At 34.6% G+C, this 21,539-nt stretch overlaps 1 protein-coding gene across 1 annotated transcript in view; it reads right to left on the reverse strand.

The window, feature by feature from the left end:
- Positions 1–1,355: 1,355 nt before the first annotated feature.
- TPP2 (tripeptidyl peptidase II) overlaps positions 1,356–21,539 on the reverse strand; it is a 113,120-nt gene continuing 92,936 nt past the window's right edge. The window contains exons 22-30 of the mRNA XM_015559104.1: positions 21,372–21,538; positions 21,043–21,121; positions 19,234–19,272; positions 13,824–13,975; positions 9,409–9,505; positions 7,990–8,120; positions 7,013–7,220; positions 4,543–4,662; positions 1,356–2,293 (exon numbers count right to left, since the gene is read on the reverse strand). Of these exons, the coding sequence (XP_015414590.1) occupies positions 2,204–2,293; positions 4,543–4,662; positions 7,013–7,220; positions 7,990–8,120; positions 9,409–9,505; positions 13,824–13,975; positions 19,234–19,272; positions 21,043–21,121; positions 21,372–21,538 (1,083 nt within the window). The 3' untranslated portion in view covers positions 1,356–2,203. The remainder of the gene's footprint in view (positions 2,294–4,542; positions 4,663–7,012; positions 7,221–7,989; positions 8,121–9,408; positions 9,506–13,823; positions 13,976–19,233; positions 19,273–21,042; positions 21,122–21,371; position 21,539) is intronic.

Raw genomic sequence — 21,539 nt, forward strand, 5'->3', positions numbered from 1 at the left:
GCTGAATCTCAGAGCAGTGTGTGTATTTTGTGATGTTTTAATTCGCCCAATCCCCATTCCATCTCCAGCTCCATGGTAGTCCTGAAAAGCAGCCTGGCAGTCATTGGAGGGAGCCACATAGGGTTGGGAGCTCCTCCAAACTTCCATTTCCAGAGAATTGTCATTATTTAACTTATCTGGTTGTTTTCTAGAATACCCCCAAGTGCAAATCAGTCTTTATTAGACAGGTTTAGTCAGATTCTAGAAAGAATTTGGTTTACACGACTGGAAATGCAGTCCTATCTGAAAAGTCAGATCTCTCTTAGGCCGTGGCCTTTTCCAGTGGCTGTCCAGATAATTATAGGCAATTGTGTAATTTTGTGGCTGCCTGAAATGGTGGATAACTGTTGGGCTAATCAAAAAGCTTAAAAGGAAATATGTTCATAGGGGCTTTGAAAGCTCTGACAAACTCCTGAGCACCTAGAAGGGCACACACACAGTACACATCCTTAGGACAGACTTGAGAAGGACCCAAGCTCTCACCTCTGGCTGACCAAGAAGCTCTGTGCAAGCAGATAGTACTTACCAAATATGGCAAAACCTAGATTATAAAACAGGTTCTGTAATTAATAATCAGCAGCATGACCTTAGGAAGTAACCTATCTTTTCTGAGCTTCTCAATTTTTTTATTGGATCGAACCTGTGTTTATGGGGAAACCTGTATGTATGTAGACGAAAGTGTTTGTGAGGGAACAGGCATGTAGCTGGTCATTGATGGACTTCAGACTCTAGATGGTTCAGAAATTGTATGCAAAATGTTGGCATGCATATTTCTATTTTTTCATAAAGCTCTAATGTATTAATCAAATAAAGGAATTACCAGAACCCAGTTATGAACAATTAGACAAGATTACTGGTAGAACTTTTTTTTTTTAAATTATGCGGGCATCCTGGTATAGTTAACAACAGAGTTGGCAGGAACCAGGCCCAGGATGCCAGCCAGCTTCCGGCTGGTGTTCTCCCAGCAGTGTAATAGAACTTCTATATGTAGTAGTAAATTCTAAGGAAATAAGATTTAAAAATCACACACATACGTGCGTGCGCACACACACACCCTTGCTATAAGTCAGGAGAGGCTTTTAATATTGTCTATGTGTGTCTGTTTATTTTATGGAGAAAGGATGAGAGAACCAAGTATAATAGATAAAATAAGTTAAATATACATAAAATCTAATCACAGTAAGATTGGAAACATTCAAATAATTGCAAGTCTATCAGAAACATTATAAATTACCTCAAGTTTTTTGTCTATGAATTTAATATTGCTTTTGTTCTAATCCAAAATTTTAATTATGAAAAATTAAGACCAACTTTAAGAAGCTTCAATATTCACGTTTATTATTTATTAAAAAATTAAGGTATCAGTGTATATGGTGTACTGTGATCTTGGTTTTGCACATTTATTCATCTGTTTACATTATTTCAACTTTAATAAACATACCATATTTGTGTCTTTACAATACCTGATAAAGATTTAGCTATCTGGCACTTATACATGTATTATTGATTCATTCAGATGCTCTGCACATCAAAAGGATGTTAAAAATGATTGGCCTGAAATTACTCCAAGATGAAGATTTATAGAAGCAGTTCTGCCCCAGCAATTGCCACATTATTTATTTGTGCCCCTTTAAATTTCCCCCTTAATTGAATGTAAAGGTTAAAAAAAAAAGACAAACCAAAAAAATATCTGAAAGTGAAATTCTGTTACTTTTTAGTCCAATAAATAATTTTAGCTACGCTTAATGTAGCTTTTTTAAGGCCTTCATACAATTGAGAAAAATTAAAGTAGAACATGTTAAAACCCTGTTCTTTTATAAAATAAAAAATAGAATTTTACAGGTTTGCAGTTAAAAGTTACTCTTCAAAACTTATCATGCATGTAGTAGCTGCAACCCAAATGAAAGTCCTTGGTGCTGGCAGTCAGGGCACAGCCCATTGCCAGCAATGTGAGGCAGTAAGAACACACCATGATGTCAGAGGTCTAGATTTACATGTATTAAGCCACACGCCAGCAACGTCTCTGATAAATACACATCATTTTAATAATCAATATTTGATAGCAGATGAAAACATGCATTAGACTAAAAATGCCACAAATTTGTTTTTATGTCCATCCACTATAAAATTTTCTTTTTTAAAATTTAAAGTCTTGGTTCTCAGTTTAGAATACACAATAATCAGGAGGATACATGATGGGGAGCCAGTTTTCAGTAAAAGATGCACAATGGGTCCATCCAAGTAACTTCATCAGCTATAACAAAACACAGTGATTTATTATTAAAGAACAGATTTTCAAGTTTAATGTTTAAGGCAAATTCTGCATTAAAAATTTAGTAATAATGTGGTAGTATGTAGAACTCTCCTTCCATCCAACCTAGCATCAACCTACCCACAGTCCTTTCTATGAACCAAAGTTCCTTACTACCAATTATAAATTTTCCTACCAGCTAACCTACCCTAGTAATTATTATCATCTGAACCAACCTCCCTTCTTTCTCTCTTTCCTACTAACCTTTGCTTTCCTTACCAATTAACTTATTTGCTCCCTTCCTACCAATCTAGTTTCCTTTCATTCATTTTTTTTTTCTGAGTGCCCACTAGAAGTCAAATTAGGCATTGGGAAAATAACACTGAACAAATTGACTTCCCATTTTTAGAAACTTATGTTCAATTCAGGAAAACCATATAATAAAACAGCAAGTTAATACATGAATATATATATAAAATCAGGTATACAGTAAAAATAAAACTATATAATACAGAGTGACTGGGAAGTTACATGGTCAAGAAAGAGATCTCTTAGGAGGTAACATTTAAGTTGAAGCCTGAATGTACTGTGTTCATCTGAGGAAAAGCTCTCCGTACAGCTCGAACAGTTCGGTCCCCTTGTGGACAGGGTATGGCCAAGGATCTTACCCAAGCAGAAAGGAGGCTAGTGTGGCAGAAGCTGAGTGAACAGGGGAAGTGTGATCTGAAATATGGCTAGAAAGGAAGGCAGGAGCCAGATTACATGAGGCCTTATAGGCCACAGTGAGGAGTTTGGATTTTATTCTAAATGTAATGGAGATTCACCAGTAGGTGTCAAAGCCAATGTTTCTGGTTGCTAGTTGAAAAACAGATAGGGAAGCAGAGTGGAGGGGAGACAAGTTACAAAACACCCCTGAAATCAATGTCTGGGTGGGTCACTGGCTTCACAAATGTACATGTTTGCAGAGTACAGCCTACATGATGAGACCGGACTTATTAACAATTAATTCCAGAAAGAGTTCTCTTAACCTATTCAGAGATCTGAAGGAACTAATTTAAAATGTCATACAATTTTAACTGGTAACGGTATGCAAATAAGGGTCTAAGAGTAAAGATAACCTATAGTTTAATAAAAAATTTCCATAGGAACCTACTGGTTAGTTTTACACCCAAAGAATACCTTTAATATAAAGAGCAGACCCTTGACCGCATAACCAACATTCCCCAACCTCCCTTTAGGCATAAACCAATTATGCATCACAAAGACAAGGTCAATAATAAATTATATCTGTGGAATTCAGTAAGTTTTTATACTTGACAATTAACTTCTGCAAAAAGGACAACCACAGAATTTCACTCAATATAGTATAATATGTGATAAAAAAAACATCATGGCTGCCCTGGCTGGTATGATTGTTGGTTGGTGTGTTATCCCATACACTGAAAGGTCATAGGTTGGAATCCCAGTCAGGACACACCCAGATTGTGGGTTTGACCGTGGTCAAGGATATACAAGAGGCACCGATCAACATTGCTCTCTCACATTGCTGTTTTTTTCTCTCCCCTACCCTTGCTCTCTCTCTCAAATCAGTAAAAACATATCCTCAGGTGAGGATACAAAAATGTAGTAAGCCCTGGCCTGTGTTTTTCAGTGATTAGAGCACTGGCCCACCGAAGGGTCATGGGTTCAATCCCCAGCCCATTTGAGCACGAGCAGGAGGCAACCAATCAATGTGTCTCTCTCATCTCAATGTTTCTCTGTTCCTTCCTTTCTTTCTCTGGCTCCCCCCACCCTTCTACTCTCTCTAAAAATCAATAGGAAAAATATCATTGAGTGTGGATTAATAAAAATAAGAATAATAAAATAACATAATGGCCTATCATCTCAAATGAAGAAAATCAAATATAAAACTCTAAAAATTCAACCATTTTAGAATTAAGCCAATATGTATTTAAAGAAATTATTTCCTTCATGAAGGAAAACTCTGTCATCTACCTGTACAAAATTCATAATGCATTGTGTGTATATTAAAAACACCTGAAGCTAAATACAAGTTTTCTGGACTGGAGTAAAAAATTTAAATAGCTTTTGACTGCCTCTTTATGTATTTATTTTATTGTTCAAATTACATTGATTAAATATTATTCATGATAAAGCAGTACTGTTATATCACTACCATGAGGCTTTTTAGGTATCTTGTCACTATGCAGTATTAAAGTGACCCTCATGGTGACAACTGAAATATCACTTACTTGAATACAATTTTTCCAGTTTTCTTTTGTTGGTTTTTCTTCCACAAGTTTAGTTGCAAATTTAAGGCCTCTCCCATACATTTTATTTACTAATGCATGCTTGTATGCAAATGTCAAAACCTGAAATGTAAAATAAGATAAAGCTTATCTATGAAATATTTAATATCTTAAGGCATATAGCTTTAATGAAAAATTAAGACTTTTATAGAAGTATAGCTTTTAAAATGAACATGTTCTGTATCATGTAAATTTCAAAAAAAAAAAAATTTTTTAAAAGAACAATGTCGCCCTGGCTGGTTTGGCTCAGTGGATAGAGTGCCAGCCTGTGAACTGGGTCCAGGTTCAAATCCGTCAAGACACATGTCTGGGTTGTGGGCTCGATCCCCAGTAGGGGCATGCAGGAGGCAGCCAATTAGTGATTCTCTCTCATCATTGCTGTTTCTATCTCTCCCTCTCCCTTCCTCTCTGAAATCAATAAAAATATACTTTTAAAAATAATTAAAAAAATAAAAGAACAATGTCTTCAAAAAAGGAGGGTATCCCCACAGAACAGGTAATTTATCTTAAGGAAGAAATTTTTTATAATAAATTCACTAGCTGTTGAAATCCATACCAAAATACCTCTTCATGAAAAAGAAAGCAGGGCTAACCTAAATGATTGCAAAAATGCAAATTATGACAGAAGTACAAAAGTATAGTTATATAAATGATCAAAATTATAAAAGATAAAATAAATGTATTAATTATATAAACTTTCCATTACATACTTTTATACAAGTTTTGTACCTTTAACTATCATATCTGTCAAATATACTTGTAACCATTTATCTACTTTTAGAATGTAAGAACATTCTCAAATAAAGAAATCCTGTCACATTTATTTGTATTCTAGAGCCAAGTAAAATGTAAAATAATTGTTTAACTCTGAATGTAAATAGGCAGGTAATATAATGTACGGCCCCTAATACAGTAGTATTATAGAAGAAATATAATTATTCATAACAATTTTATTATGATGTTCATCAACTTTCTGTTGGACCCATATCTTATTTGTCTTTTTCCAGCAGCAATCTTTTTTCAGTGTTTGGCATAAAGTAGATATGTGACAGGTCCTCCTGTGTACTTAATACTCATTCATAAAAACCTATGGTAGGTAGTGTCATTCACTATCCTCACTCAAAAGATAAGAAACTGAGACATCAGAATAAGATCACACAGATAAAAGTAGAAGAAGCAGGATTCAAACTCCAGGGGTCTGATTTCAGATCCAAATTCTTTTTTCTTTTTTTAAATATATTTTTATTGATTTTAGAAGAGAGGAAGGTAGAGAGATAGAGAGATAGAAACATCAATGATGAGAGAGAATCACTGATTGGCTGCCTTTTGCATGCCCCTGACTGGGGATCGAGCCTGCAACCTGGGCATGTGCCCTGACCAGGAATCGAACCGCAACCTCTTGGTTCATAGGTTGACGTTCAACCACTGAGCCACACTGGCCGGACTCAAATCCAAACTCTTAACCTCTGGTGCAGTTTTCTGAATATAACTGCGTTCCTCCTACATATGCACTACTGTGCAGTGGGGGAAACCTGAAGCATACAGGAAGAAGTTTCCACCTACTTCCAACGGTCTTTCCAACTATAAATTACCATAGTTCATTTTGAAAATAAATATCTGTCTACTAAAACAAAACAATTTTTGTGCTAAGCAGGGAGAATTCCACTGATTTCATTTTATTTTTTTATCTCCAGGGGAAAAAAAGGTTGACAAAAAAAATTGTAGTTACATGTCTACTATAAGAGTTATAGTAGAGAGCTAAAAGGACTTAAACACATTTTTATAACCAAAACCTAAACATTTCTCAATGTTATTTTTACTAAACTGGTCAAAAATTTGATCAGCTATAAATCAAGATGATAATTATTTAGAAGTTTAAGAGTTTTGAGAAAAATATCTATATTAACCAGGATACCATCCCACTCCCCAATCCCTAACAAATTAGCACATAAATACAGGGTGTCCCAAAAAATGTATACGTAACAGCTGATAGCTCAACTATGAAAATGAAATGTATTTTAATTAAATACTGCCTTTATAATTATACAAAGTGTGTGTATACATTTTTGGGACACCATGAAGACACTTTCTAGAAGGTATTTTTAATTTTAGCTTCATACATAACTAGCTAGATTAACCAAATGAATACTACATACATTCTCAAACTGTTTTCAAATTATCACTGAATAGCCACTTTGCAGACAGATAAAATAATGGTAAAAATTGTTTTAAAACAGATATGACAAATAGGTAGTGCTAAACACGTCTTCTTCAGAGCCAAGCTTACATTCACTACATTTATTCTCTTCTTCTTCTGGCCAGTAACTGGGAAATAGTAAACATTAGGCAATGGGGCACAAGATAAATCTGTGATGTAACCAAAAACTGCACAAAAAAGAAGCAGAAAGGTTACCTTATTGTCAAAAAGATCAGTCCATTTTGTAGTTTCCCAAAAAGTTTCCGTCAGAGAATCCAAAGTACTTTCTCCTTCTTCTTCTCTTCCTTCTGCATCACTTGAAACAGCTCCATCTTGATCCTGTGCTTGAAGAAGATGGTCAGCCAGGGCACATCCTTTTCTACACAGGGCATCTACGAGGGTGGATTTTTGTTTGTCCATGTCACTGCACACCAAATCAAAATACATTTCACAGATAAGTAAAATTTCTTTAAAAGTACAGCCTTATCTGAATCAAACCCATGTATTTTTTTGCTTAATATTTACAATGCAGAGATGTTATTAAGTAGCTATGTATATACATTTGTATTGTACATCAAATAAAATTTCTAATAAACATCCAATGAGCCACTATTTTTACACAGGTTAAATGGGTTAGAACAGATGGACTTGGTTGAAAAAGAATGCCATCAGAAAACAAATACAATGCTTACTCTGTGCCAGGAACTCTTTTACCGTTTTATACTCAAAACAATTCTATAAGTAAGATACTATTAATTTCCTCCATTTTGCAAAGGGAAAAACTGAGGCACAAAGAGATTAAGCATTTGTTCAAGGTCCTACAATTAGGAAGTGGCAGATCCAGCATTCTAAGCTACTTAGTCTTTTTCTGGAATCACTACTCTTAATCACTAAGGTAAACTGCCTTGCTCCAGGGCAGGTATCTTTATCTTCTTCTGATGTAACAAATCTCTACCAGGACTGCATCTAATGGTAAAGAAAGCAAACTGCTTTTCTTCTGCTTCATCTTAAAATGATTAAAGAAAATTATTACAAAGTATCTAAGGAGGGAGTATCTAAATCTTGACAACTCATTAGTTATAAGGATATAACAAATACCAAGAAGGAAAAATATTCTCAATAATATCAATCCCTATTTTTAAAAAGGTAACTAAGAAATGAGATGCAAGAAAGATTATTTACTGGTTAGGTACTTTTTTATAGTAGCTGCATCAGGCCTGGGGTCAGTCTTCATAGCAATATAAATTGCTAGGGCCGTTTGATCTATATGAGAAATAACAGCATCTGCAGCTTCAACAATTTCATTAAGTCTTTTCATTCGTTCCTGGAGAGGGAAAAAAGGTAAAGGAAAGAAAAAAAAAAGCATGTTATCAATGAGTATATTGAAGCATTTTCATGTCCGTTGTCTCAACTCCAGTGTGAGGGGACTATATAGTCCACTTGCAGCCCAGGGGGCTCTGCATTCCTACCAAGATCTTTGTAACTGTCAGCATCTCTTCAAAAGCTGAGCTTAGACAAGAAAATACCTAATTTACACTCCCCATTGGCCTTAAGTGGTGAGAGTAAGCAAAAGATAAATTTCATAAAAATGTAAAGTGTTTTCTACAAAGGCAACTCCTTTTCTGGGTATCTTAAGAAAATATTTTAGAGATTGGCTATTTATCTCAGTCCCATGCCACCTGCCACATAAAAACAGAAGTAAAAAAAGCACTAGCTGATGAAACAAGTCTACAATTATTCATGGTGTTCTTAGCAATCTGCTTCTCCTGTTCAAGTCTTTCAGGTCTCCTTTCAACACTTTCTAGTTCACTCTAAACCAGTGATTCCCAAAGTGGGCGTTGCAGCGATCCAGGGGGGGCGGTGATGGCCACAGGTACATTTGTTTTAACTTTTTTTTGTATTATCTTTCTATTCTGAGTTCAATAAATAGTTTCATAATTTCTAACTTCAATGTTTCTAACTTACACCTTTCTTTACTATATTTTACAAAAAAGGTAGAAACATTAATACATATATCTTTGTTTAATTGCTATTACAATTTTTAAAAAATTAATTTCCAGGGGGTGCTGAGTAATATTTTTTCTGGAAAGGGGGCAGTAAGCCAAATAAGTTTGGGAACCACTGCTCTAAACCCTTGATAATTTTTAAATGATTATGGCTAGCTTATTCCTACTACCATGATTACTAATGAGAGCTGGCCATGTTAATAAAGTATGAAATTATAGCTATTTCTTAAAAGCAAGAACTGTAAACAAACTTAATGCAAAGTAAGGGGTGCTTCTTTTGCTGAAGATATTAGGATTTGCACAGGCTAGGACCACTGCCTTCTGTTCCTTGCCCTGTAGGTTAACACCAGAAAAGCAATCCTTAGAGTATCTTAACTACTACTACTGCTCCCAGTGATCAAAGAGCAACAATCCTAAACTTATAGTAATGGTCAGGTTCTTTACTTAGCTTAAATGAAACAGCTTAATGGAACAGTCAACTTGAGGAAACACATTTTCAGCAAGAATAGAAGACAAATATAAGTTTGTCTTTTAATTCAAAACACAAACCTTATTTAATATTACAAACAAAATAAGATACTCATATTAAAAATGAACAGGCTCAACCTTTTCAGCATCCAATTGATGAAGTCGTGCAACATATAGAGGAAGATAATTAGGGTATGTTTCTTTCAATTCATTATAAATATCACCAGAATCCAGCCTATATACAAAAGAAAAATCATTATTTCATTTATTTTAGAAAGAAAATTTCCATATTTCCTATTTTTTAACATTGTTTTAAAGTTCCAGTCAATAATATAAGGCTTCAATTTGAAATATAAGTATACCTAATGACAACGATTATCATTATTTGCAGGTGGTATAAATATGCTTACCTAAAAAATCAATGAAATAAAAAAATGAAAATCATTTCAATTAAGAGTTCAATAGGATGGAAGATAAAAATAAGCATCAATAGCTTTCCCAAATAGAGGAAAAAGCCCGACCAGTGTGGCTCAATGGTTGAGCATCGACCTGTGAACCAGGGGGTTGCAGTTCTATTCCCATCAGGGCACATGCCTGGGTTGTGGGCTCGGTCCCCAGTTAGGGGCATGTGGCAGGCAGCTGGTCAATGATTCTCTCTCATTGTTGATGTTTCTGTCTCGCTCTCTCTGAAATCAATAAAACTATATTTTTAAAAAATATTAATGACAAATGACAATGTTTTATTTTTTTTTTAAAGGGAGGGGGAAAACATTCACAAATAGCAAGAAAAAATAAAGATTTAGAAATGTCTGGGATCAAAAGAAAAATGGAACTCTTTCTGAAAAATCTAAAGTCTTGATTGAATAGAGAGACATTCCATGTTCCCAGATGGGGAAAATGAATAAAACTAGGCCAGTTCTTCGTGATTACATGGAGTGGGAAGCAGTAGCCTGTAGTCTTCTCGGTTTGACTTGCTTGAAATGGAACCACTGCATCCTGAGCTGGGGTGAGGTGACTGGAGCCTCAAACCCAAGGCAGAAAAGTAGCAGCTGAGCAGAAAAAAAGAGCCCGTACTTCTGACCACATTTGCCTGAAAATTAGCCTCAACAATAGGCAGCCGGGCTATATGAGAAATTCCAAAATCCTGTTCCTCCCAGAAAATTCCTGTGACCTAGAGCTGAGGAGAACTAGCCTGGCATAAAATGTCTGCATCACTATCATGCCAGAAGTCAATCTCACTTTTGAGTGATTTACATCACATTTTCAACTGTTTATAACATCCTACAATCAGCCAGAGACTAACCTAAAGACTCTGATTTCTGATAGATACAACCTAGTTTTAAATGGAAAGATACTTTTGAATATGGACTAACATTATAATGGGAATCATTTTCATAATCTGATGTCTGTTCTCTGTAAGACCCCATGACTGCAGGGATATACACATAATCAGCTATGAGGACTCCAAGAGAAAATCAGTAGTGAAAGAAATACAGTGGGGCCTTGACTTACGAGTTTAATTCGTTCTGAGACCGAGCTCATTAAGGAGCTCATTAACTCAAATCACTCTGTCAACTCAATGCAAAAAATCGGCTGAGAGACAGCTGGTGTCTCAAAAAAACTTGTTAGTCGGGACACTCGTAAGTCAAGGCCCCAATGTACTGCATATCACAAATGGAAAAAACAATCAATTTTACTACATAGAATACATTCTTATGTAAAATGTAAGCTAAAAGTCAAATGATAAGCTGGGGAAAAATTTTGTGACAAGTACAATAGAGCATTAATATATCTATGTTAAAAGAAAAATCTGATGTGCCAATAGAAAAACAGGCAAAGAACATGGTTCAACTGACAGAAGCTATACAACGAATAACATTTAAAAAGCTCAAATGTAATAGCTACTAAAGAAATGCACGAGTGACCGTGGGAGGGTTCCAGAGCATGTCCAGCCCATCTCGCTCAGTCCCAATCGGCTGGACCCCAGCAGCAAGCTAACCTAACGGTCGGAGCATCTGCCCCCTGGTGGTCAGTGCATGTCAGAGAGAGGTTGAGTGGCCTTAGCATATCATTAGCATATTACCCTTTGATGGGTTGAAGAGACGACCAAACACTTAGCATATTAGGCTTTTATTACATAAGATATATTAGTTGATCAAAGATCTAAATATAAGATCTGAAACAATCCTATATAATAAAAGGCTAATATGCAAATTATACCCTCGGGCGTTTGATCGCTTGCTATGACGTGTACCAGGGGGTGGTGCAGAACATGGTGGATGACCAGCAGTGGCAACGGAGCACTGAGGGAGCAAGGGAAGGAGGAGGTGGGGAGGTGGGAAACCTGATCAGCCCTGATCACTGGCCAGGCCTGGGGACCCTACCCGTGCATGAATTTCATGTACTGGGCCTCTAGCAAATTATATAGAAGAAAAAATAAGTACTACTTATGGACCTTGGTCTTAAAGAACATTTTATGAATTTGACCCCAAAGGCAAGGAAATGCAAAAATAAATAAATGGGGCTATATCAAACTAAAAAGTTTCTGCACAGCAAAAAAAAAAAAGAAGAAGAAGAAAAAGAAAAAAGACAACAATGCAAAAAGGCAATCAACTGAATGGAAGACATCTCCAACATGGGCTTAATATCCAAAATATATAAAAAACTTACACAACTCAACACCAAACAAACAATCCAATTATAAAATGGACAGAGGCCCTGTACTGACACCTCTCCTGAGGAAACATACAAATGACCAACCAACATTTGAAAAGATGTTCAACTTCATTAGCTTTTAGGGAAAAGCAAATCAAAACTACAATGAGATACCGCCTCATTCATCTTAGAATAGCTATCATCTACAAGACAGAATAACAACAGGTGTTAGAGAGGCTATGGAGAAAAAGGAACCCTCATTCACTGGTGGTGGGAATGTAAACTGGTGCAACCACTAAGGAAAACAGTACAGTGATTTCCTCAAAAAATTAATAGAATTATCATATGACCCAGAAATGCCTCTTCTGGGTATCTACTGGAAAATTTTGAAAACATTTATTTGCAAAGATATATGAACGCCTATGTTCGTTGTAGCATTACTCACAGTGGATAAGACACGGAGACAAAGTGCCCTCAAAAGAGGGTTGGATAAAGATGTAGTATATATATACAATACTACTCAGTTATTAGAACAGTTGAAATACTGCCATTTGTGACAACATGAATGGACCTTGAGAATATTGTACTAAGCGAAATAAGTCAGTCAGAAAAAACTAAGAACCATATGATTTCACTCATATGTGGAATATAAAACTGAAATTCATAGACAGAAACAACAGTATCATGGTTATCAGAGGGAATTGGGTGGAGGAATGGTAAAAGCTACAGGGGCCAAGTATATGGTGATGAAAAATGATATGAATTTGAGTGGGGCACACAATATAATATGCAGATCATATATTATAGAAATGCACACACTTGAAACCTATATAATCCTATCAACCAATGTTATCCCAAAAAATTTAATGTAAAAAATCTGAATAGACATTTTTCCAAAGAAGACATATAGTTGGCCAATAGGTACATGAGAAGATGCTCAGCATCTTCATTACCAGGGAAATGCCCCAGTCAAAATCACAATAACATATCACTTCATATCTGCCAGAATGGCTATTATCAAAAGGACTAGAAAAAACATTGTTGGCAAGAATGTGGAGAAAAGGGAATCCATGTGCACTACAGTAAACAGTATGGAGGTTTCTCAAAAATTGAAAATAGAACTACCATATGATCCAGCAATTCCACTTCTTTGTATTTATCCAAAGAAAACAAAATTAAGCACATAAATATAGAGGACAGTTGGTGTTTGCCAGAGGCAGAGGGTGGGAGTGGGAGAAATGGATAAACTTTTTATTTTTACTTAAACCAGAAAAAATTTTAAAAAATAAAAATGGCATTTTAAAGGACTATTAAATGACATAGGAAATAGTCATATAATACAGTAATTAGAAAACCGGGATACATCAATATCATTTACACTGCTACATGTAAATACAGAGGTAAATAACACTAGCACATTGATTATCTTTGGAGAATGGGCAAAGTGATTTTTCTTTTTTACTGCTGGGAGGACTATAGATGTCTCCCATCCCTCCCTTCACCCCTCCACCTGGCTCTCGCTGCACCCCAGACCTTCATTGCACTATTGTCTATACCCTTGGGTTGTGCATATATACATATAAATTCTTTGGTTAACCTCTTCCTGTCCCCTCCCCACTTCCCTGTTAGATCTGTCTGTTCCATGCTTTTATTTTCTTTTTATACCTTCCAATAAAACTCTCTTCTAAGAGTAAATCAGAATAAGAAACTAACATAAAAATTTAAAAGATTCTTATCACAAAAGAGAACTCTATAATAAATATAAGAAAATTTAAAAGTACCTGTAATCCTACTATCTACTGCTAACATTTTTTGAATATAGCATATACACATAATATTGTTGTAAAGGGGAAAATAAAAGTAAACTCTTTGAGGATTAAAATACATTAAAAACTTACTTTGTCATCCATTGAATTTTAAGATCTCGTAACGCTTCAGTAAACTCTTCTTTGAAATCTTTCTCTTTTTCTAAGTCTTTTTCTTTATCTTTGCTGCCATTCTTAGTCTTTGTTGGTGGAGATATAAGATAGTAATGAACAGGGATTACATCCTATGAGTGCGGAGAGAGAGTTTTAAATTAGCATGCGCAATTTTACATATTTTAAAATCACATTTAATAGCTAAATATTACATATCATGGAGTTGTCCCACACTGTATTCCAGAGTCTAATGCAAGCATGTCAAACTTGCGGCCCATGGGCCGCATGCAGCCCACAGTGGATATTTTTGCGGCCCAGCCAAAAAAACAGTATGTATGAAACATTTTAATAAAAATTTTGTAACTTAATTTTTACAATATCCTGTTACACATAATTACTAAAAACGAACTACAACATTCGCTAATGACTGATTACTATCATCATGTTGCATTCATTTCCCTCACGCACCTTACATGCAGGCGCACCATTTCTCTCCACTAATATCAGCAGCAAATATTTTAGCAGCTGATGGCCATGTCATCAGGATTTTCTTGCAGCCCATATAAACTTTCCTTGTTTATCTGGCCTGTGTTAGCCTTTGGGTTTGACATGCTTGCTCTAATGCATCATATAATAGATAAAAAATTCCAATCTGCGATCAAAGTAATTTTCTCCCCAACTTTAAAGTACCAACGCTTCTACTATCTCCTTTAAATAAGGAAGGTAAGAATAAAATTTTCTCTATACGAATGTATTTGGTATTCTTAGTTTTACTTGATAGATTAATTACAAAAGTATATTGAGTCTTGCACATTTTCTATCTGAGAAGGGGAGAAAATAAGTTAGAACACAACAAAAAAGATCCTCCTTTTTCTGTAAGTAAATTTAAAGAAAATTTATTCCTTCATTCAGTTAACAGGACTTATGGAGCCCTTTAAGGTGCCAGTGAATGCTCTGAGTGTTGAAGAACAAAGCAGACAAGGCCCTTTCTTGCCCTCAGGAAGCATATATTCTAGTGGGGGAAGACAGACAACAAACATATAAGTAAATACATATCAGATTTTCACATGATATGAAGAAAATAAGACTGCTAGGTAAGGTGGGGGAACCACTGTAGACAAAGTGGTTATGGAAGACCACTACAAAGAGGTATCATCCAATCTAACTGAACCTAAATGACCTAAAAAAAGAACCTCAAATAAATGAGGAGAGGGAAAGTGTTTGAAGGTAGAAGATGAGCATGTGCAAAAACCAGAGCTTGGTATCTGGGGAGCACAGCTATATGTACTGAGCAAATGGCAGTGACATATTAAATAGGGTTGATAAAATGTGGGAGAAAAAAAGGAACATCCAGACTTTATTCTAAGTGCAAGAGGAAGTCTACCAGACGAGTTTTATGCAAGGTGATGAAATGATTAAAGATTTTGCTTTTTGTTTAATAACTGAATCCTGTATAAATTAAAAGTTTTTGTTTTGGACAATAGAGGGCAAAAGTAGAAAAAAGGAAAAGCAAGTTAGTAAGCAAACCTAGGCACAACACTGCCTTGAATGAAAAACACAGGCTATAAAAGAAAGAAAAACAGAGACAGGACACAGAGATAATCTGAGGTATGGCAGCCCTGAGAATAGCCAGTGTGAAGAAAGAGGGAGAGGTCAACTGAAGACTATAGCTGAGAGGTAATGTAGGATAGGAGAATGAAATAACTGGAAAGCCTGGTGCCAGTGGCTACTGATGACCATGACAAGTCCAGTTTCAGTGGACAGTAAAGGCTGACCAAGAAAGATAAAGAGAAATCAAGTAAGAAGTATGATAGGTCTTTTGAAAAGGTCTTCTTTGTAGAGAGCAGAGAAATGGGGTAATTATATCCAATTACATGTATTTCCATCTATTTTATTAAAGCACATAAGTCTCTACTTATGAAAAGTATTGTATTATCTGGGAAATCTTTTCTTGTATTTACTAGTTCAGTTTTTAGCACAATAACTAGGTGTCCTTAATTGAATCATTATTTACTTATTTTCATTATCCCCATTATTTATTAAGTCAATTTCTCAAATTCTGTCTACAGGTTCACATTAAAAATAACACTAAATTAAAATAAATTCTTATATGTTTTAATTTTTAAAACTTGTAAAATGAAAAAAAGTTATATTACCAAACAGACTTTTACTGCTGTAATCACAGTCACCAGAAAAAGCTTTAGATAGAGTTAAAAAAATAGTATTGCAAGCCCCCACCTTCCCCCAAATAGGATTTTTAGCTGTAAATACTACATAAATGTGGCCATTTTAAATGTTTCACAATTAAGCTTTATTTTGGGATATAATTATAATAGTAGTATAAGGAACTATTATTATAGTTGTTCTAATAGTATTCCACCATAAATAATTACTATTTCAATATGACTAATTTTAAGCCCAGAAAACCAATGATGGAAAATAACCATCCATCTATCTCTCTCCCCCCCACCCCACGAGAGCTTGCATGTGAAGTATGAGGCAGGGAAAACAAAGCAGGTATTTTGTTAGGGCTACCTCCTTCTGGACCCTGCCCCCCACCCTTTTCTCCTTCTTGAGGTTTATTTTCCTTGGTGGGCACTGCCCTGGGAAAGGCCAAGTTAAAGTGTCTGAAAAAGTTGGGTTGATTATTTAGCACCAAACAGATGTCAGTGTCATCTGTATAACAAAGACAACAAACCTAAGGATTGAAGTTATAGATGGCTTCCAACCATTCCTCTCCTATTCTCTCTGAGGTCATGCTTCTGCAGAGGCAGTCCACAGTCACTCTAACCTAACGTGAGCTCCCTTCATTATCCTTCCTCTTCGCCTGATTAGGGAGACATAAACTTCCAGAGGGGCAGCCTCTGTTGCGAGCCAATTCCTCCTCTGAAGCTCAGAGGAAAGGTATTTGTTTTAATACAGAAGAGAGAAAATAGAACTCAATTTAAAATGCGCAATCCATTAAAGTTAATTTATGATTAACAATAAACTTAACAAAGATCTACAAATAGGAAGAAACCCTTTATCACAACAACCATACACTATCACTAAAAGCACAAAAGAGACAGGGAAAGTTTATGATGAATGATTTGGGGGGAAGGGAGGGGAGGAGATAAAGATTTTGTAATCAGCCTTTTATATTTTTAAATATATCAAATTATAAATTATAAATGTTAATATATAATCCTATAAAGTATATCAGGACAAGAATGCTTATTACTAAGAATTATGAACATGGTAGTTTTAATTCTTAATCAAAAGAAAAATGAGGTTATTTTTCATTTGCTTTATCACGGTCATCTGTTCTTTTTGGCAGTATTTTCACAACTTGCTTCTAAGGACCTAGCATGGGGTCAATTTAATAAAAATGATTCTGTACCAGTAAACCTTGAGAAGTATTATGATTTTAAAACATAGTCAAAAAGAATCTTCAGAGCAGAAATGCTAAAGTGCTCTACTGTGGATACTTAACAGTAAGTTTTTGGGTTTATTTACTATTCTGCTCACAAAGTATTTCAACAGTGTTTGAACTGAACAGTATTATTGAGAAAGTAAAACATACCCATATAATCAGTAACTAACTATTCTTTGGTCGATAAAACAGACCATCATTAAAATTTGGAGTAAAAAACCAATTTCCTTAGTTCTTAAATTATTAACTAACTTCAAAATTGTAATACCTTCACACAAACTAATATAGCTATTTTAAAGATTAGTATATTTCAATGCTATTTATGATCTGTTAAAAGTAACTATATTCTTTCATATTACAATGAGCTTAAAAAAGTGTAACACATTTTAAGTCAAAAGTCACTGAAACCCAAAGAAAAAGTCCACAGAAAAACCTAGTTGGTATTTTTTTCAGGCAATAAGTTAGTAATATAGTTTGGTATTGTGACCATGAAACTATAATACTAATCATTTTTAAAATCAGAGCTTCCTGTATACTTGCACTGAAGAGAGAAATGGGAAGAGGTAACTCTAGCTGTAAAGTTCTTTATATAAAGCTTTACTAACCATCAAGTAATAATAATAATCTTTCTATTCATTTGATAGTTTTCTATTCATATCCTAATCCAAACAAAATCCCATCAAAACTCCTCCAAAACTCAACCAAAATATACAACAGGTAGAAGAAAAAAATCTTTGCCTTTGTGATATGTATCTTCTATTTTTAATGGGCTCCTAGAATACCATTTCCTCATTCTCTAAAACAGTGGCTGGCAAGCTATTTTCACACTGACCCAAAGATAAACAATCTATAGATAACATGAAATTAGTTTCATCAGTCTGGTGAACTGACATTTCCTACTTTATTCTGTTTCTATTTTAATGCTGGTGATGTTTCATTAAATGAATAATACAGCTACAAATGAATCAAGAATCTCAGTTAAGAAGTACTGGTCAATGGAGAAGCACTTTTTTTTTTCTTTAAACCTGGAAAGGTGATTACCAGTAGTGTACTCTGTTTGAACAAAGTATTTATTGTTACATAATAATACGGACATTTCAGAGGTCTTTTTTATAAAGGAATTTAACCTGTTATAAAATGGTGAGCCCGTTCATATCACCCTGAATTAAGAAATAAAAGGTGTCTTTTGTTCATACCTTAAAGTACTAATTCTCCCACTGCAATGCTTCCAGCTTGAATGGGAAAAATCACTAAATGCTAAAAGATGTCAGCAGGTTTTCATCAGCGAGCTCACTGAATATGTATCCCTTTCTCTAAAGTACACCTGAAGTAGAATTTTTCTTTTTTGAGTTAACTTTGGCTCTAGTAGTCAATCAGAGATTGTCAAGTAAGTTGCAGAAAAGTTGATCAGATTACTTACTAGTTATGGCCTGAAAATCTGCTTATGCTCTTAGCATAAGTTTTAATTTTGGGTCAACAGTCCTTATTTCTGTTCCTGCTTTGTCCATTGCTCTGTTTGTCTCTGCCCTTTAAGAACTAAGAAGATGCAAGAGCAAGGAATCAACTTCACTTGAAAAATCTTAATAATATTTTTAATCAAATCATCCAATTTAAGAATGTTTTTTAGACTTTAAAAATAATTGTTTGGCCTATATAGCCGAAAAGTTTCATTTCTCTCTACATAAGATTTTAGACATGCAAAATTTAAAATACTATTATTTATCTGTAGTAAGACATAAATAGCATTATTTTTTGCTATATACATATAAAACAGGGGTCCTCTAGCAATTTATGATAGAAAAGTGACTTTAGGAAAGCAGGATGTCAACACTGATAAGCTAAAGGCACTATACTGCAGAACTTAAAGATTAAGGGAAAGATTGTTTTTAAAGGATTTATAATAGTGACAGAAAAAAAGTTTAACTAATATGCAAATAAGGCTTTAAGACATCTTTTTAAAGAACTGACAATCAGTACCTTTTTAAATTTTCTTTGTCGTTTTGCTGCAGACTGCCCCTGGGAGTTAGAACAACATTCTGTAAGAAAACATGCATCTACACAGGATGGAGACACCACCTCTGTATAATATTCTCCGTTTACTTTCCACCTGTATGTGTCACATACTTAGAAGGCTCTTGTCTGTGATCAAGATGGCATGCTTTTAAATAAAGCAACATTGCCACTTTGATTTTTTAAAAATAAAAATGCACTGAAGTGATATTCTTAAGGGTGAATGTTTTTCAACTTATTTCAAAAATTCAGTAGAGCAAAAACCCATTAGTTATCAAAACACTTTTGAAATATTAAATTTAGCTGATAGTCTACCGAGTCTGATTTTTAAGGACATCACAACAATTACATACACCCATGCTCTCATAGAAAAAGCATCATTCAAGTCCAAGAGAAGTAAAATGAACCTTCCCAACTACCAAAAATCATAAAAAATGCAAAACTACTGAGGGAAGAGTAATTAATAAATAATGTGCTAGGAAATATAATTAACTTATAGTTTTAGTTTTTTGCTCCCTCTCAAGAAAATCTACCCTGATAAGTAATAACTACAGTTAATCCCAGATGTTTATAATTTCACAACTGCAGCCAGGAAGTAGTAACTATCTCTGAATTGCTAAAAAGCATACATTTAATAACAATGCTCTTCTGTCATACTCATCACAAGGAAATGGACACTTCAGAAGAGTTATCTGGGTGTGAACATCATTACTGAAGCCTCACTGTTGAAGCCCCATGGAGGAAGTGGCCACGCTACCCAGGAAATGATGTCTACAAGAAAAGACTACTAGTTCTTAAATCAGTGCATCCATGAATTCCAGTCCAATTAACAACTCATTCAATTCAAATCATACTAAAGAATATATAAATACACAGTATAAACTGAATTGAGACTCAAGAAATGTCAGGGAAAACAACTTTTTCTAAGCACAAAATTCCCAAGTTATGCCTCTAAGACAGCAAATAAATGATCTTTGGCTCAATAGTGACAAGAAATAAGTGTGCTTGTTAATATGTACGAGATCTATTCATTTGATAACAGCATTTCTAGATTCCAGCATTAGATAGTATGCTTAGCTTGTAAGAACTAATTAACGCTAAAGAGAAATACAAAACTTTAAGAATGACAACTTTTACTAACACTGAGCTAAAATGATATCACAAAAGGTGACAGAGCTATATAAACTTTTCTCATAATAAATTTGTAATGAAAAGATAGAAAAGCTAAGAGTTACTTATTGAACTATAATATTTCTCTAACAACCAGAAAAACGTTTTTAACAAAAAATCCCAATTTTGAAACTCTAAAAGGCAATGCCAAAAGAAACACCTTATAATTATCAACATAATCATATAAAATTTGAACAAGAGAAAGGTTTGTATAGTGTGAAAAATATCGTTAATTAGCAATAATTGTTCTGACTAGTTTTTAGAAGCCACCCGTTCATTTAAGCAAAGTTTAAATCAGATGTAAGTTTGACTTAATGGAAAATTCAAGTATATTAGCCATGCAAGGTAGGACAGATTCAGGGCCAGAGTAACTTATACTTGGGAACAAGAATACTAAATATTTTAAAATACAACAGAATATTAATTGATCTCTACTAGTAACTTGGAGCGGGGGTTGGGGGTGGGGTGGAAACTATACATATTCTGTCCAGGGAGATCTTCTCTTTTACCCATTCTGAAATGTGGAATTAATCCCCATCTTTAAAGAAAGGGAAATTTTAGAATAGGTAATTTCAGTGTAAAAAACAAAACAAAACTAGTACTTACCGCTTTCTTTCCAAGTTCAGTCTTTGACAATGTTAAGGATCCTGCAAGGTAGCATCCAGGTCCTGCCCCTTTAGGTACTCTAACAAGAAGATTCAAAAGAGAGAGAAAAAGAGAACATTTCACAAAGATAATTAGGAGTGGGGCAAAAGGGGACAAAATCATTACATTCTGAAATAATTTCCATAGCTAAGATTTCAAAAATCAAAGGGACAAATAACCTTAGTAAAAATGGTAAATCACAACATACTATTTTACTAAGGTAATGAACTAACATTAATAGAATATAGTGTGCAAGGTGGACATTAAGTATAAGCAACGACCTCACTTACTTGTCATCAGGTAAGGAAGTAACAAAGAATGGCTGGTTATATTTGGGTGGTAGTGTCAAATTACTCGATTTCTTCTTTCCTAGAAGTGCAAGGCTATGATTTTCATGAATATCTAAGCTCAAGGTATTAGACAACCTATGAGAAACAATAAAATGAAGATCTTTAAGA

This window comes from Myotis davidii, unplaced genomic scaffold (genome assembly GCF_000327345.1).
Source record: "Myotis davidii unplaced genomic scaffold, ASM32734v1 scaffold450, whole genome shotgun sequence".
NCBI classification, from domain to species: domain Eukaryota; kingdom Metazoa; phylum Chordata; class Mammalia; order Chiroptera; family Vespertilionidae; genus Myotis; species Myotis davidii.